The sequence below is a fragment of the Triticum dicoccoides genome, chromosome 5B, assembly GCF_002162155.2.
Source record: "Triticum dicoccoides isolate Atlit2015 ecotype Zavitan chromosome 5B, WEW_v2.0, whole genome shotgun sequence".
Classification (NCBI taxonomy): domain Eukaryota; kingdom Viridiplantae; phylum Streptophyta; class Magnoliopsida; order Poales; family Poaceae; genus Triticum; species Triticum dicoccoides.
The window spans coordinates 663,834,050-663,851,806 of record NC_041389.1 but is presented as its reverse complement, the minus strand read 5'-3'; the positions used below and the strand labels follow the sequence as shown (position 1 = coordinate 663,851,806).

Sequence of the window (17,757 nt, the reverse complement as noted above, 5' to 3'; positions counted from 1 at the left end):
TTGTATTGGGTGTGTTGGGGACACAAGAGACTCTTTGTTATTTGGTTGCAGGGTTGCTTGAGAGAGACCATCTTCATCCTATGCCTCCCACGGATTGATAAACCTTAGGTCATCCACTTGAGGGAAATTTGCTACTGTCCTACAAACCTCTGCACTTGGAGGCCCAAGAACATCTACAAGGAGAAGGTTGCGTAGTAGACATCACTGCTCTTCTTGTGAGATGAAGATTTTGAGGATTTTGATGATGAAGAATTTGAAGATTTCTTCTTCTTCTTGGCATCATCAGAACTGTCATCCTTTTACTTCTTCTTCTTCTTTAATTCCTTATCCCACTGAGGACAATCTTGAATGTAGTGACCAGGCTTCTTGCATTTTTGGCATAGCCTCTTCTTGTAGTCACTGGATGAGGAATCATTGCTCCTTGAGGATTTTCCAAAGCGACCACGTCTTGAGAACTTCTGAAATTTCATCACGAGCAGTGCTAGTTCCTGGCTCAGTTCATCAGGATCACCAAGGCTGCTGCCAGAGTCTTCATCTTCAGACTCAGAGACTGCCTTGGCCTTCAGAGCACGTGGTTTGCCATAGCTCGAACCATAGAGATCTCTCTTCTCAGCAAGCTGGAACTCATGAGTGTTTAGCCTCTCGAGAATATCAGCGAGATCAAGTGACTTGTAATCAGCACGCTCTTGAATCATAAGTGCCAGAGTATCAAATGAAGAATCAAGCGATCTCAGCAATTTCTTCACCACCTCATGGTCGGTGATGTCAGTGGCGCCAAGTGCTTGAAGCTCATTTGAGATGTGAGTGAGGCGATCGAAGGTTTGCTGAACATTTTCATTGCCGAGCTTTTGAAGCGGTTGAAGAGATTGCCAAGAACGTCAACACGAGAGTCACGTTGAGTTGAGACTCCTTCATTTACTTTGGACAGCTTATCCCAGATAAGCTTAGCAGTTTCCAAAGAACTCACTCTTCCGTACTGCCCTTTGCTCAGATGGCCACATATGATGTTCTTCGCTTGAGAATCGAGTTGTTTGAATCTCTTCACATCAGTAGCGTTCAGAGAAGGTGTGACTAAGGGAACACCACTTTCCACAACATACCAGAGATCGTTATCAATTGCCTCAAGATGCATTCGCATCTTATTCTTCCAGTGGGGGTAGTCCGTCCCATCGAAGGTAGGACACCCAGCAGAGACCTTGATCATACCTGCGGTCGACATAACTAAAACTCCAGGTGGTTAAACCAAAATCACACAGAACAAGGGAGTACCTTGCTCTGATACCAATGGAAAGTGCGTTATATCGACTAGAGGAGGGGTAAATAGGAAATTTTTATGAATTCTTCACTGAGGAATTTCAGGGTGAGGAAATTCCAAAGCGAAGAACTACTTGCAGCGGAATAAGTACTCAAAAGTAAACATGGTAGAACACAAGCATAGTCATCATGATGAAATGAAGACAAGCACAGAGTACAGAAAGCGTAAACATAAGATAACACAAGATGAAGACGAGCACACTGAAGAAATTGAACTAAGGAAATTGAGAAAGTCTTCAGTCAAAGTCTTCAAACAAATATGAACAACCACACAACATGTGAAATGAGGAATTGAAAGAGTTGAGGAAATAGAACCAATAAGCTTGGTGAAGACAATGATTTGGTAGACCAGTTCCAACTGTTGTCTCAGTTGTACATCTGGTTGGAGCGGCTAGGTATTTAAACCAAAGGACACACAGTCCCGGACACACAGTCCTCACCGTATTCTCCTTGAGCTAAATTCACACAGACCTCGCCCAATCACTCGTGGTAAGTCTTCAGGTGACTTCCGAACCTTCACAAACTCGGTCACTCGGCGATCCACAATTCCTCTTGGATGCTCTAGACCTTGACGCCTAACCGTCTGGAAGAAGCACAGTCTTCAAAGGAAACAAGCATCGGATCCACGCAGGATCAATCTTTTCAGTAATGCTCAATCACTTTGGGTTTGAAGGTGTTTGGGTTTGGGTTTTCCTCACTTGATGATTTTTGCTCAAAGTCCTCGGAGGATGGGTTGCTCTCAAATGACAAGTGTCAGTTTCTCTTGGAGCAGCCAACCAAGTAGTGGTTGCAGGGGGCGGCTATTTATAGCCTAGGGAGCAGCCTGACATGATAAGACATAAATGCCCTTCAATAATATGACCGTTAGGTGGGTAGATATTTTGGGACAGCTGGCGCGTAGCACAGCAACAGTCGGAATTTTGACTCTCAAATTCCTCAGGGCTATCATGTTCCTCACTGTGTAGGCAATCCGCACTGGCGAATTCCTAACTCCTCAGTCAGAACAAATTCCTCAGAGACCAGAAGAACTTTGTCTCTGTCACTGAAGAATATGACTGAACTGTATGAGATTTCCAATGGCTTCACTCGAAGGGGTTGGTAGGTGTAGGATTTTGAGTTGAGCATCACATGGAAATTTTTCCTTAGTATTTCCTCGACCCCCTTTAACAGTACGGTGTTTCCTGTGACTCAAGAAAGAGAAAATGAAACAACGAAAAACAAAGTCTTCACGCTTCATGTTCCTCGAATGATTTCCAAGTCTTCAAGGTCACACCAATTTCTTCACTTTCAAAGTCTTCAGAAAGTCTTCAGAAATCCAAAGTCTTCAGTCGAAGAACTTCATTTTTAGGGGTCGACTTTCTCTGTAAATATCAAACTCCTCATAGACTTATAGACCTGTGTACACTCACAAACGCATTAGTCTCTTAACCTATAAGTCTTCAATGCACCAAAATCACTAAGGGGCACTAGATGCACTTATAGTATGTAACCATAAAGTAAAGATATGCTCTAAGTAAGGGAGTCCTGGATTAGGGGGTCCTCGGACAGCCGGACTATATGCTTATGTCAGACTGTTAGGACTATGAAGATACAAGATTGAAGACTTCGTCCCGTGTCCGGGTGGGACTCTCCTTTGCGTGAAAGGCAAGCTTGGCGATTCGGATGTGTAGATCTCCTTCTCTGTAACCGACTCTGTGTAACCCTAGCCCCCTCTGGTGTCTATATAAACCGGAGGGTTTAGTCCATAGGAGAACGACAATCATAATCATAGGCTAGCTTCTAGGGTTTAGCCTCTACGATCTCGTGGTAGATCAACTCTTGTAATACTCATATCATCAAGATCAATCAAGCAGGAAGTAGGGTATTACCTCCATCGAGAGGGCCCAAACCTGGGTAAACATCGTGTCCCCCGCCTCCTGTTACCATTAGCCTTAGACGCACAGTTCGGGACCCCCTACCCGAGATCTGCTGGTTTTGACACCGACACTAAGCTTTGGGATTGAATGACAAATTCTATGGAGCATCAAGTCGTTGTATCTTATATGAAGATATGTTTCATAGTGATGCATGAAGCATACTGGTTTGATTTGGGAAGAGTTCCATGAAAAGCCTCGCAAAGAAGTCCTCATGGTACCCCTCTCTGTTTACCCCATGCCCACGTGTCTAGGGAAATCTCTCTCGACACCCAGGCGCTTGGGCCTCCTGACCCCCGTACACACGGGATCGAGTGTTAAACTCTCTGGATACCGCGTGCGCACGGGTTCTCTGATCATTGTGCCCATGGTGCCTAAGGTTTGACTCTTGGAGTCTCTTGTCTAGTGAGGTTACTATTTGGAGATATCTGTTAAAGCCATCAAGATCGATTTCAATACCTAACCAAATATGTTCAAGGTGGAGTTCATTTGGAGGATCTCAAATGTTGACATATTTGGGATTGTATAAATTAAGGACTTGAGAGAACTATTTAAGGGAAGAATTCAAGTTATGGTTTTAAAGACAAGATCATTTTGAGCTCATGTGTTGGGTTAAGGACTTGAGGACATGAGAGAATCAACCCCTAATCCGGATTTAAATGAAACCAGATAAAATATTTTGCTTTTGCAAAAATTCCCCTTTAGTTTGCTCAAATAAATCCGCGGTCCAGGTTTAAGGGCCTCCAGAAAAATTGTTCGTTGTTTGCAGAAAACGCATTGATATTTTGCTTACTCAACCCATAGTTCATATCATACTTTTGAAAAAAATATACATAACCCCCAAAAGTATCACATTTCAGCCACATCACCCCCTCAACTCTAAAACCAGACTCTTAATCCCCTGAACTTTCTAAAACCGGACAAAACACCCCCAGACCATCTTAAGCTGTTTCCACAGGTGGTTTTGCTGACGTGGACACCTGGCTCCGCCTATATACCGTACGTTTACGTGTTCAGTGCCTTCTATGTCCCGAGGGAGGACCTGTCCAGCATCTCCTTGAATCCTTGTCCACCGTCGGGCCGGCGCTGGGGCGCCTGTAGCAGCAGCTCACTATAGATGACGTGGTGCCCTTGGAGGCTTCATGCACGCGTAGTGGTGTGCTTCGCCACAAGCGATGTGCAGGCGGAGCAGCGTCCCGGCGCGCTGCAGTCAGGCCTCGTCGATCTTGTCGGATACGATGAAGAGTAGAATGTTCTTGCGGTGTAAATGGGTGCGGCATTGTGTGACCCCGTCTCATGGATGACGCCGACGACATGCCACCGGTTTAGCCCGACGTAGGTCGTGAACTGGTGATCACCAGCTTGGGCTCACACCCCAACTCCACGTCGCCGAGGTTCACGAGGTTGCCCGTGTCGACGGACAATGCCGCGCCGGTGGCCGCTGTTAGCATAGGCCCAACTCATCGCATACGTTTCGACTAGCGTTTCCGATGCCTAATAGGCAGGTGCTGTTATCCGTATACGTGCGTACCCAAAGTTGGCTTTGGTTGCCTGGAGAATTCACCTGCGTGAACTAGCTAACTGATCAATTCAACCAGCTAGACGCACACGTACACGGAAGCTGATCGATTCGATCGCTTCGGCTGGAAATACACATGAGAACCCGCGTGTCGCATCGGCGCTGGAGTTTGATGCCGTGGCCAGCGCCACTGGTGCCGCACATGGTCCTCTCGGCCTTGCTCCGCAGCCAGACCTGGGATCGGAGTGGCTGAAGGTCGCCGCAGTGCACCTTGCCCCCGACCGCGCGCCAGTTTATACCGCCATCAATGAATTGTCCAAGCGCAAGCCCCCGCCCTCGCCGCTCTCGTAGATGGCAATCCCCCTCGCCGGCGAAGACGCGGCTAGCATCACCAGGAGCCACTCGTCGAGGATTACTAACTGCCACCTGCTTCTGCAACCAGTTCCTGCACCGGGGCTCCGCGAGGGCACGTACTCTCGAGGCCGGCCCTTGGCTGGTGAGCCGAACGACGACTCCACGACGCCCTGTGCCGCCTCCATGGCTGCGCATAGCCATTGACTGGTCTTTGACTGCCAGATAGACAATACCGCCAACAGAAACCGCTTAAAACAGGCTTAGGGGGTGTTTTGTCCGGTTTTAGAAACTTCAGGGGATTAAGATTCTAGTTTTAGAGGTGAGGGGGTGATGTGGCCGAAACGTGATACTTTAGGGGGTTATGTATACTTTTTTCCATACTTTTTTTAAAGTCACGCCTTTTAAACCGTAACCACAATTTTAACATGTTATATATAGAAATTTGATTTAAAAAATATGTATAATCTGAATATGATGTTTTTTCTTTTTCTTTCTTTCCTTTTTGTTTTTAGTTTTTTCCTTTTCTTTTCTTTTTTGAGGCCATCTTTCAAATCTATGAACAATTTTTCTCAAATTGTGAACAATTTTTTAAAATCATTAATATTTTTTGAACTTGTGAACATTTTTGGACTTTGCAAACATTTTTTTACATATTCATGAAGATTTTCTAAATCATGAATATTTTTTGAATTGACGAACATTTTTACAAACTCACAAACATATTTCGAAGAAGTGAACTTCTTTTTTCAGAGCCACGAACTTCTTTTTTGAATTGGCGAACATTTTTCAGAAATTGGAGGGATAATTTTTGTAATTCATGAACTTTGACAAACAGTTTTTAAGTGCGTGAAATTTTTTTAAATACATGATTTTTTTTTATCACCGAACATTTTCTGGATCGATGATCTTTTTCTTGATCAATGATCATTTTTTGAATTTTCTGAAGATTTTTACAAAATCGTGAACACTTTTTGAATTTGCCACCATTTGTTCAATTTCATAACATTATTTGAATACGCGAACATTTTTTTAAAAATCATGAACGTTTTTTGATTTCCAGAACTGTTTTCATAATCATGAACATTATTTGAATGTGCGAACATTTTTTGTAAAATCATGAACTTTTTTTTGAATCCACGAACATTTTATGATTTCTTGAACATTTTCTTCTAAATTCACATTTTTTGAAATTTCAAAACTTTTGTAATCTCAAATTATTGTTTGAGTAGAAACAAACACAAAAAATGGGGTGAGCGCTGCGTCTCCTCCCAGCGCGCAACGGGCCAAACCGCCTCTATCTGGACTTGCAGTTCAGCGATCAGCCAGATACATCGTTCCTGATTCCACGTCTGAAACTTCCCTAGAACCCTAGCGGTAGCGGCGGCAAGCACACGACGAGCAGTGATGGCGTAGGTCAGGCGGCTAGAGACAGGCCCTAGCAGGGGCGCCCGGCAGCTGGCGTCGCCGGCCGCGCACAACGCAGGGTAAGGCTGGAGCACCACTGGCCCGCATGTATGTTTTCTCCTCCTTAGTTCAAAGTATGCTTTTGATTTTGCTTGTAAGGATTTTTGCAACTAAGAATGGATGAATTTGACTGACTAATTATTATCAGTTCTCTCCAACTAAGAATTGATTAACTATGCTGTATTTGTGGGGATTTTTATTTATCAACTAGACCACCTGGTCTGAAATCCTAGCTACGCCACTGTCGCCGTTGAGACATTTAATTTCATACGGGTCATCAATAGGACCGAAACAATCGCGGGCATAATACATCATACACCATCGTCAGCTCATACTAGTGACAGAAAAACTCCAGCTTAATGGGTTGAATGAAATCATGGAATTAATCTCTGCGGATCATATGCCTATCTCACACTGGCTTCTCCTTGACCTTGCTCAAGATCAATCACCGCCGGTGACATATTTTTTAGGACTTGGTTTTCAGAGTACGAGTGCAGGCTGCTCATGCCACCTCCTGGAGAAATCTCCATCCCTGAATCCCTCCCAAGTCTTGAAGCAGAAAATTGGCCATTCCTCTCATCGGCTACATGTCAGACGACCGGTTTGCGTACTCTTGAACCAATGCTCCAAAGAGCGACGGTCTTTCGATCAGGGCGGCAGGTCGGTCAAACTCCTTTGCTAGTCCTGATAACAGTGGTTCACAGTTTAGAAAATGCTATTTTTGGTGCCAAGTTTCTGAAACTCTAAACATAGTGTATGCAAACAAGGTTTCTGTTGTTTGGTTCCTGAAAGAAAGGGTATGCTAAATTTTAGTTGGTTACCTGCATCAACTACCAGGACTCTGTCGCAGTCCATGACCGTCGGTATCCTGTGCGCAATGCTGATGATGGTACACTCCGCAAAGTCTTCCCGGATGATCCTCTGAATCACGGCATCGGTTTGGGAATCCACCGACGCAGTGGCCTCGTCCATGAACAGTATTTTACTGTGTTTCAGCATCACCCGGCCCAGACAAAGCAGTTGCCGCTGTCCGACGCTCCAGTTCTCGCCGTTGTCGACAACTAGGTAGGCAAACATTCGAAAAAACAAAACAAAAATCATTAACATGTTTTTAAAAACATATTTTGGCATGTCAATGCACAAAATCCGGTTAGTTTGTTCATGCTGAACATCATGTTTAGAATCTTGCTTGGTTTGTCTAATGGAAATCGGAGGGGAAACCCTCTTTTACTCAAAAAAAAATATCTATATCATGTAGTAGAATCGAAGTAGTGAGCACTAAACTATAACTAGGGTACCTGATGCGTCAAGCTTTTCAGGTTTTGATGTCACAGCTTCCTTCAGCTGACAACGGTCCAAGGCCTAAAAATGAAACAAGTTTAGATTCTGAAGACAGAACATTTTTGGGGAGACAAAATGAATTAGTACTATTTGTCAAATACCTGCCAAATTTCAACATCAGAGTACTCCTCGAGCGGGTCAATGTTGCTTCGGATCGTACCTTCGAAGAGCACGGGCTCTTGAGGGATGATACCGAACCGAGACCTCAGATCATGGAGTCCTAAGGTGCAGATGTCGACGCCGTCGATGATGATCTTCCCTTCAGAAGGCTCCACTATTCTGAACAAGGCCTGGATTAGTGTTGATTTCCCACTGCCAGTCCTACCAACAACTCCGATCTTCTCCCCTCCGTGTATGCTTAGTGTGATGCCCTTGAGCACTAGTGGAGTGTTATGCCGGTACCTAACCTGCATATATGCAAGTTCTTGTTCAGGTCATGTTTTTTGTTTCAGGACAAGGTAAGTAATTCCTCATGAAGGATTTACCTTGAGATCAATGACTTCGATATCGCCTCTTGTTGGCCAGTTTGCAACAGGTAGACAGTCCTTGATCCTCCACTCCGCCTCACACGGGATGTTTACAAACTGCTTTATCCTCTCTACGGACACCATTTTGTTCTCGATGAAGCAACTCATCCATACGGCCCAGAACAAGACTGAGTTGAGGGATAGACCATACGAGAGCGATAGACCAACAAATTCTGCATCATAAAAATGGCTTAGAAACTTCATCATGAAAATGGAGCAAGTGAACAGTATGAGCAACCGTCTCTTCATCATTAAACAAAAACAAGTTGCTGAAGAAGAGGTAGAGAAGAAGCTTAATTACCTGGCTGGATGAAGCTTTTGGGCAGAGTGACCATGAGCAAGGCAGTGAAGCAAAGAACAAAGCTCCCGGCCAGCTCTAGCCGGAAACCGAGCCACTCGTTGGCGCCATTGTTGTGGAAGTCCATCCTCAGGCTAGAATTGACCCGGTTGAGGTTCTCCTGGAAGAAGCCATCGCCCTTCCTGAAGCACCTGATGGTCATGACACCCTGCACCGTCTCCGAGAAGTGGTGGATCACCGGAGCCTTGGTGATGGACTCGAGCCGCGTCAGCTCCCTCGACGTCGCAAGGTAGTAGCCCTGCAAATCAACTTGGAATTATCGTTAAGGTGTCTGAGGGTTCTTGCATTGCATTGCACGTTGGACTGAACTAGATCATAGCTTACCCGGTACCACAGGTTGAGTATGAGCAGAGGGATGATGGCGATGACAGACGGCCACGCCACCTGGCACGTGACGACCAGCACGCTGATGACGGTGATGTACATGGAGACGCTGAGCCACACGAAGAAGGGCAGGAAGAGGTCGACGTTGGTCTGGTCGGACGACGCCCTGCTCAGTATCCTGCCGGACGGGGTGGTGTCGAAGAAGGACATGGGCGCGTGGAGGATGCTGTTGAGGATCTGCTTGAAGAAGGAGTTGGCGGTCTGGAGCCCGATGAAGGCCACCAGGAAGGAGCGCCCCGACACCAGCACCACCGACGCGACGGCGATGATGGCGTACACCTCGATGAACAGCGCCGGCCGGAACGACGCGGCGTTCTCGGCGTCGGTCTCGTAGGCCAGCCAGTAGTCGCTGGCCAGCACGGACCCCTGCCACGCCACCGACACGGCCACCACCAGCGCCACGCCCCACCACCCCCACGCCTCCGTCATGTACTGCTTGTACACGGCCAGGCTCACGTGCCCGCTCGCGCGCTCCTCCTCCTTGATCAGCCGCGCCGACGCCTTCTCCGCCACCACCCCGTGCGCCTCCCCGCTCGACGGCCTTCTGCCACTGCCCTTTCTGGACGGCTGCCGGGAGATGGCCGGCGTCTCCCCCTTCTCATCGGACACCGGCGCCGCGCCCTCCACGAGCTCCATGGAGCTGTTGTGCGCCGCGACGAGCGCCGCAAAGTCGGAGCCGCGCTGGATGAGCTCGTCGTACTTGCCGGATTGCACTATCGTGCCCTCCTTCATCACCTGCACACAAATGGACACCATTCATTAATTTCATCTCATTCCAAAGACAAACAATGCATGAGCTACTGCTTGGGAGTGTGCAGACATGCTTACATATATGATGTCAGCGTTGTGCAAGAAATCGACTTGGTGGGTCACAAGTACCACAGTCTTGTTCTTCAGAGCACCTCTAACACATTCCTGCGAAAACACAACCCGTTAAGCAAGTACTACTGTATTATCAAACACTCGGTTCAGTCTACTGTAGATAAGTATGTGGTACCTTGAAGATCTCGCTGCCGGTGTGCGCGTCGACGGCGCTGAAGACGTCGTCGAGGAGGTAGATGTCGCAGTCCTGGTAGACTGCGCGGGCGAGCTGGATGCGCTGCTTCTGGCCGCCGCTGAGGTTGATCCCGCGCTCGCCGATCTCCGTCTGGTCGCCGAACTCCATCATCTCCATGTCCTTCTCCAGGCAGCACACCCTGATCACCTCCTTGTATCGCTCCCCATGCATCGGCTGCCCGAACAGTATGTTCTCCTCGATGGTGCCGTTCTGGATCCACGCCGTCTGCGCCACGTACGCCGTCGTGCCGCACACCTTGACCTGCAATGCAGAGAGATTCAGCGTCTGTCAAAGCATTGTTGCGTTGCAGCACACATGACAAACAGATTGTTTCTACTCTCCTAAAAGAAAATGACAAGCAGCAGTGAAAGTATGTAAATGCAAGTCTTTTGGATTCATCGCTGAAAAATGTCGAAAAAGGTCGGGATGTAACAGATTTTATTTAACTTGCACACATCAAACAATCACTAAAAAGCAGCAAGGGCATCTATCTGAATGACACACGATTTCAGAACTTGTGCATCTTGTCAGACCAACAGAATCACAAGTCATCGTCAGAGAAATGCAACATACAGATGATCATGCAACATCCGAATTCTTTTGCTTCTTTCACGCTGCAGTTTGTATATTTGAGTATGAAGACGAGAGACAAAATCAATCTATCTTTTTCTTTTGGCGGGGGTACAACAAAATCTGTCAGATCCGAGATTTCAGATTGCCTTTGTGGATACAAAACAAGGGTGTCCCGGTGTGCTTGTCCGTAGCCATACCAACTGACCTCACAAGAGTGTGAATAGACCGCACCTTTGTTCCGTTGCTGGTGTTTCGATCGATCATGGCAAATCCAATACCACCTCCCACATCGACGATACATACATTATTTATGATTTCTTGCTTGTGGGGGAAATGATGATATCTCTAGCTGTATTCTCGTATGTCGTTTTCGTCGCACTAATAAGTTAGCTGGTGGCCAGTACTACAAAAATGGCACATTCATTATAAAAAAAAAGACACCTTTATCATCATCAAGACGGAAAAATCATGATGAGTTCCAATCAGAGCAGAGTGATGAGTAATAAACACATGAGCCATCATACGAGTGACCGGCCGTCTTGATAGCTGAATGGACCTGTCATGGTGCCGAGATCCAATCAGTTCCGCCCGACAGACACCATGATGCGTCTCTTTAACTAGACAACAGAAGATGAAACAAGATTTCATGTGGTAGTGGACTGTCAGGCACTAGCCATTTCGTCACACCATCGAGTTGTCGACTACTGCGTGACTGCTTCTGGAAAGTTGATGCCGACGATGACAAGCTCATACAGCAGCAGTGGTCTCAATCATGCAACCGAAGGCAGACTCTCTCTTCTCCCACGTGGTCTATTAAGCATCGCACGCTGCAATCGTACGTACACGCACGTGCCCTCGCTGCAGCGGCGAGTGAGAGAGAAACCTTCCATCGAGACCGACCCAGGGGACGACAGACTTAAACGAGAGCAAGAGCGGCCATGATCGATAGGTACGTACGGCATTTCAAAATTTTGTATTATTCATACATATGCATATGCAGTAGTACCATGTGTGGTGTCCCGACAGGACCAGTGCAGATGCAACCACTCATGCATCATATTAACTGCCAGAGATCGACGGATATTACGACGTACCTTGCCGGAGACCTTGCGCATCTCGCCGAGGATGCAGCCGAGCAGCGACGACTTGCCGGACCCGACCATGCCGACCACGGCCGCCAGCTTGCCGCTGCGGATCTCCAGGTCGATCCCGCGCAGCACCTCCTTCCCGGCCTCCGTCTCCTCGTCGTCCCACGTGAACACCCCGTCCCTCGCATGCACTGCCACCCCGCCGTCGCGTGACGCCGCCGCCGGCTCCCTCTCCACCGCGCCCTCGTCCAGCTCCGGGCTCGTCATGTACCTACCACACCACATGCACGATCAATCAATTCATTAGACCCATGAAGAAGCAGACGTGCGCCGGCGCGATCATATATGGAACGTGACGTACGAGTCGAGGCGCTGGAGCGAGATCATGGCCTGCGAGGCCTGGATCATGGCCTGGGGGAAGTTGCGCATGGGCTCCTGGAGGATCTTGAAGAGCGAGGTGGCGGTGAAGACGAGGCCGGCGTCGAGGGGCACGCCGACGGCGACGCAGGTGCCGAAGACGAGCGCCGACACCACGGTGGGCGCGCTCCAGAGCACCACGATGTTGCCGGAGATGGAGTACATGAAGCGGGTGAGCCACCCGAACTCGAGCCGCCGGAAGCGGCCGATGCGCGCGTTGAAGTGCTCCTCCCACGCCTGGAACTTGATCACGCGCATGTAGCTCAGCATCTCGTTCGTCGCCTTCATCCGCTTGTCCCTCTCGCCGGAGAGGGAGAACTGGTACCGGTTGTTCCGGCGGGTGCCCAGCAGCACGAACGCCATCACGCCGAACACGCCCACCAGCGCCGACGTCACCGGCGGGCCCAGGTAGATGTACAACAGGCCAAGCGCCACGCCCACCTGCAATGCAATTCACAGTGCGTCCGTCAGAATCCATTTTTGTAGTAATAATGTGTAAAGTTGCAAAATATTAAATATATTTAAAAGGTCGAAAAAATTGAGAAACAATTGCAAGAAAAATGATTGAGTGCTATACTCACATGTAAAATTTCGCGAAGAAATAACTTTCATGGTGATCGTTGAAAAAAAAACAGATATTTATAAAGGTTAGCTATTCAAGGTTTTTGAATTTGCTATATTTTTTTGCCCAGAATTAACCGGATGTCATTTCTTCGTGAAACTTCAAACTTGACTAAAACACTAGGTCACCTTCAGTACGAAAAGTTTTAGATTTTATTTTAGTTTTTGCTGCTTTTCTATTTCATTACGAAATGATTGTTTGTCTTGTGAATTCATCTATTTTCTTACTTATATTATGTTGAGTACAAAATGTAACAAAATATCCAAGTATATATAATACGCCTACTTCTGCTTGTGAAGTCAGTATCCTCGAAACGAGACTTGCGCTGAATAATACGCTACTCGCTCACGTGCACAATATACAAATCGGGGCCGTGATCCGCAAGATTATTCTACGAGCGGACCCTACCCAGAGGATCAGTCGAAGAAGACAAAAGTGGGGACAGATCCTACTAGACTCAATGCATCTCAACCACTACCGGACCACGACGAACACCAACTCTAGCTCACACAGAGAAATCAGTACTGTACGTATTAAGTAATGTATGCATGACCGCCAAGATCGCTCCGGCGATTGGTCGCATGTTCGTACTCCATCCATAAAGAAATATAAAAACATTTAGAAAACTAAAATAGAGTACTAAGCAATGGAGCATTTTTATTGGCGGGAAAGCAATTTACTCCCTCCTTTCACTTTTGTAAGTCGTTTCAGACAGCTGAAAATGAGCTACTTTGCACCCTGTCTGAAATGTCTTCAGGCCTTATAAAAATGAACAGAGAAAGTAGCATTTTAACGAAATGCTCCAGTGTCATACCCACATAAAGTAATACAAAGAAATGACTTGCGTGGTCTATTTTGTGGGAAAAACAAATTTGTTCTATATGAAGGTTACTACTCAAGGTTTTTGAAGTTGCTCACCCAAAATATTTATTAACCTGAAGTCATTTCTTCGTGAAACTTTGTATGTGTGTAGAGCAGTCGATCACGCTCGCTGCCATTTTTATACAGTAGATTTTATTATTTACTTGTTTGCTAATTGTTTATTGAAATGTTTTAGCGGGTGCGTCTTGACCCAGTTTCCAAACATGTGCACCCTTTAAGGGAGTACCTATATTGATTTTCTTGCGAAGTCAACGTATATATATTAACGGAGATTTTCTCGGTCCATGAGAAGTGAACGTATCCTTGCGCTAATAATACAGTACGCCTACTCGTGTCCTGCCTGCACCAATGCGTCGGCTCACGTGCACAATAGACAATTCGGGCCCGTGGTCCGCAAGCTTCTTCTAGAAGCGGAACCTATAGCTAGAGGATCACTCCAAAGAAAAACAAATGACAGATCGTACTAGAATCGATGCATCTCAACCACTACTGGGCACACATCAATTGAAGTTCACACAGAGAAATCAGAGAAACCAGTACTGTATAGGTATATCTTAACTAATGTATGCCCGACAGCGTCGAGATGGCCCCGGGGGACTGGTCGCATGTCGTAGGCCAATTAAACCTGCAGGCCCGATCCAACCGATTTCTGACCAGAGCGGCAGCAAGCCAAGTACGTACAGCATACGAGTAGGTACATCCGGCTCAAAACAGAACAAAAATGGTATGGCTATAGCCTGTACGCATACGCATGGCATGGCGCAGCGCTGACCGACACGGGTCTTGGCATACGTAGGAAGCCACGATTGAAAGAGAAGCTAAACCAACTCTACTGGATTTGTTTTTACCAATCAGTCTAATTCAGGCAATTAATTACTGGGCTTTCCGCAAAAGAACAGTAGTAATGGGGGAAAGAAACGCTCAACCACGGATCCCATGAGCGATTTGGACATGCTACTAAGATAGTGTATAATTGCGGTGCGATGGTCGCTCTCTTGAAGGAAACGGAAGAAAGACTTTCATTTACGAAATCATTCGTCGCGATTGACGTCGACGAGTACCTCCATGCGTATCACGGAGGAGTTTTTTATGTGGACTCTTGCTCCTTACGGTAACGGTACTACTCCGGCCATGAATACTTGATGGCTGCTGCCACCGTGACCGGGTCGACTCGTACCAGAGGTCCTGCGCCCGCCGCTCGATCACTCATCATCGCCGGCAACAAAACGCAATTAATGCGTGGATCCATCCAACGAACGAACAAACGAACTGTAAGGCTCGTCTTGACCGGACCGGAGGAGATAGGGCCTGTGTGAACCGTATGCCGTGCGCGGCAGGGCAGGCCAGGCCATGGAAGCCAGAGGCCAGAGCTACGTTCACTCACGCGACCAAAAGAAAAGAAAAGCTATGTGAACCGCGAGGCCGTGCCATGCCTTGGCAGGTAGGCGTGGCACAGCCATGAACGAGTGACCGTGCCACGCCTGCTGGAGGACAAAAAAAAGAAGGAAAATTCACCCTTCTCTATCTCGCAAGCAACGAAAATTGCCATCAGCGAATCTACTGTAGCCGACCCGGGCCACGTCAGTCGATCCTTGTTCTCTTGCGTTGACGTCAGTGAATACCTCATCGGCCGCCCGATTCTTCTTTCCAACCCAACGTATGATTGGAGCAGAAACAAGCTCCGGGAAATTGCCAATGATCCACACCAACAATCATGCATGCATGCATGCATGCATAGGAAAGAAAGCAGCTGATCAATGGAGTCAATGGAGGTACGTACCTGGAGCGGCATGAGCCAGAGGTAGTGGATCTGGAGCATCATGTCGGAGAGCTGCTGCGCGTCGACGGCCATGTAGTTGACGATCATGCCGAGGCCGTGCTTCTGCCTGGCGGAGCACGACAGGCGGAGGCCCTTGCGGTAGAGCGCGGTGATGAGCGCGCCCCGGATCTGCATCCCCAGCTTCTGGCAGTGGAAGTTGTACTGGTGGCTGCACAGCGCCTCCATCGCCTTCGCCGCCAGCAGCGCCAGCACCAGCCGCGCCCCCTCCCACAGCGGCCGCCGCTCCGCCGCCGACGTGAAGCTCACGAAGCTCTGGATCAGCGTCGGCCCCACGTACATCACCGTCAGCCGCAGCAGCGCCAGCCCCGCGTTCAGCAGGAACAGCGGCCAGAAGCACCGGAGCAGCGCGTGCCGCACTGGGTTGTTGTCCTTGCGCGCCCAGGAGGACGGCCAGTGCGAGAGGAAGAGCGCGTGCATGCGCTCCGGCCGGTGCGCTGGCGCCAGGGTCGGCACGTCTGACAGGTCTAGCGGTGAGCGGTACCCGCGCTGGATCAGCGGGTTCATCCACGCCCACGACATGCGCGACGGCCATGACGCGCTCGCGTACGGCGTCGTGTTCTTCTCCTTGCTGGCTGCTTCTTCCTCTTCTTCGGACCGATCGTCATCGGCTTGTTCTTTTTCGGAGATTCCCGTGGCGCCCAGGACGGCGACGACGGGGAGGGGGAGGGACAGGACGAGCGCCGCGATCGCGAGCGCGTCGTCGGGCAGGGCGCCGGCGCCGGACGCTAGGCGCGCGACGGCCGCGCCGGCGAGCAGCGCGGTGAGCGCGGACGCGGCGAGCCAGAAGAGGCGGAGCGTGAGCGGGTGCGCCGCCGCGCGGAACCGCTTCTCGTGCCCCACCAGGGCTGCGGCGGCGAGGTGCGCCGCGCACTGCAGCGCCAGGAACACCGCCTCCTGGACCTCGCCCTCGCCGCCCCGCATCACAACTGACAGAACGAACAGCACGGCGTAGAACCCCGCGAGGACCGCGGAGGCGGCCAGCGCGAGGACGAACCCGGCGCCGACCCGCACCGCCCGGGTCCACCCCCGGTCGAGCAGCGGCTTGTCGGCGCCGTTGCCGTTGACGGCCCCATCCCGCCGGCGGGAAAGGACCTTACCTACCGCGAGGCAGAGCACGGCGACCAGGAACGCCGCGTCGGCCGCCGAGAGCATGAGCCGCTGCGAGCACGTGGAGAGGAAGAGGAAGGCGGCCCAGTCGAGGACGCCCGTGGCGGCCGCGGAGGGGAGTCCGCAGGTCCTCGTGGTGAGCCACCACGGGGCCGTCGAGGCGAGCTCCATGGGCGGATCAGCGGCGGCGCATGCAGAAGCAGAAGCAGAGACGGGCAGGAGCAGGGGAGCTCCGCGGCGCGCTGGGGTTTGCCGTCTGGTCCTCTCGGGGGGAGAGGGGAGGGACGAGGCGTCTTTGGTTTTGACGGGCCGCAGCTTATTTTTGGACAGTATTAACGAGCCACGCTCGTCACCTACTACGTGGTGATCCTTCTCCAGCTGCTACGGGCGCAGAGTGCCAGCGAGCGAGAGTAGTTTATTGGTGGAGCGGAGTGCCGTCTGGTGTCCGGAGTGGTACGAGTATCTTGGTCACTGGTCACCTAGGACTAGGAAGGAAGCGACTCCATCGCTGTGGGTAGGTTCCCCCGGCCACTAGCTGGCGTCGTGGCATGGCTGCGAGCCACACTTGGCGCCTGCTGCTGCTGCTGTGGCTGGCCGCCTGGCCGTCCGATTGATTTGATGAGAAAAATAAGTACTCCTACTAGTAACTGGGCTGGTGAGTGGTGATTGTCTGATTGACAGGGGAGGAGACTTGTTTTCTTTGGCTTCCACGAGGAGGGGAGGAGGATGGACGAGCTGGGTACGGCCGCCGGTGGGTATACTAAAATTTGGTTATCTTGCCAGGATCACTGCCAATGTTTTTGTCAGAAGCATCAAATGTGTAAATATACAGGGAAATACAGTTGGGCACATGCTTGGGTCGTAAATTCATTGTCCTGACAATGCACGAAATTATAACTACTATATCATCAGCCTATCTAAAGTAATTACTCCTCGTGCTAGCCTGCCACACACACCATTCGTTCCACGTGAATCAAGCGAATCTCTCCAGAAATAT

General features: G+C 49.3%; 1 protein-coding gene across 1 annotated transcript; it reads right to left on the bottom strand.

The window, feature by feature from the left end:
• Positions 1 to 6,808: 6,808 nt before the first annotated feature.
• LOC119312443 (ABC transporter C family member 4-like) lies at positions 6,809 to 17,164 on the bottom strand. Its single transcript, XM_037588167.1, has 12 exons — positions 15,594 to 17,164; positions 12,254 to 12,750; positions 11,899 to 12,163; positions 10,172 to 10,492; positions 10,003 to 10,089; positions 9,115 to 9,909; positions 8,734 to 9,028; positions 8,391 to 8,605; positions 8,007 to 8,312; positions 7,863 to 7,926; positions 7,386 to 7,625; positions 6,809 to 7,248 (listed from the first exon to the last, which is right to left on the bottom strand). The coding sequence occupies exons 1-12, from the start codon at positions 16,929 to 16,931 to the stop codon at positions 7,148 to 7,150; spliced, it is 4,524 nt and encodes a 1,507-aa protein (XP_037444064.1). The 5' UTR covers positions 16,932 to 17,164; the 3' UTR covers positions 6,809 to 7,147.
• Positions 17,165 to 17,757: the final 593 nt, after the last annotated feature.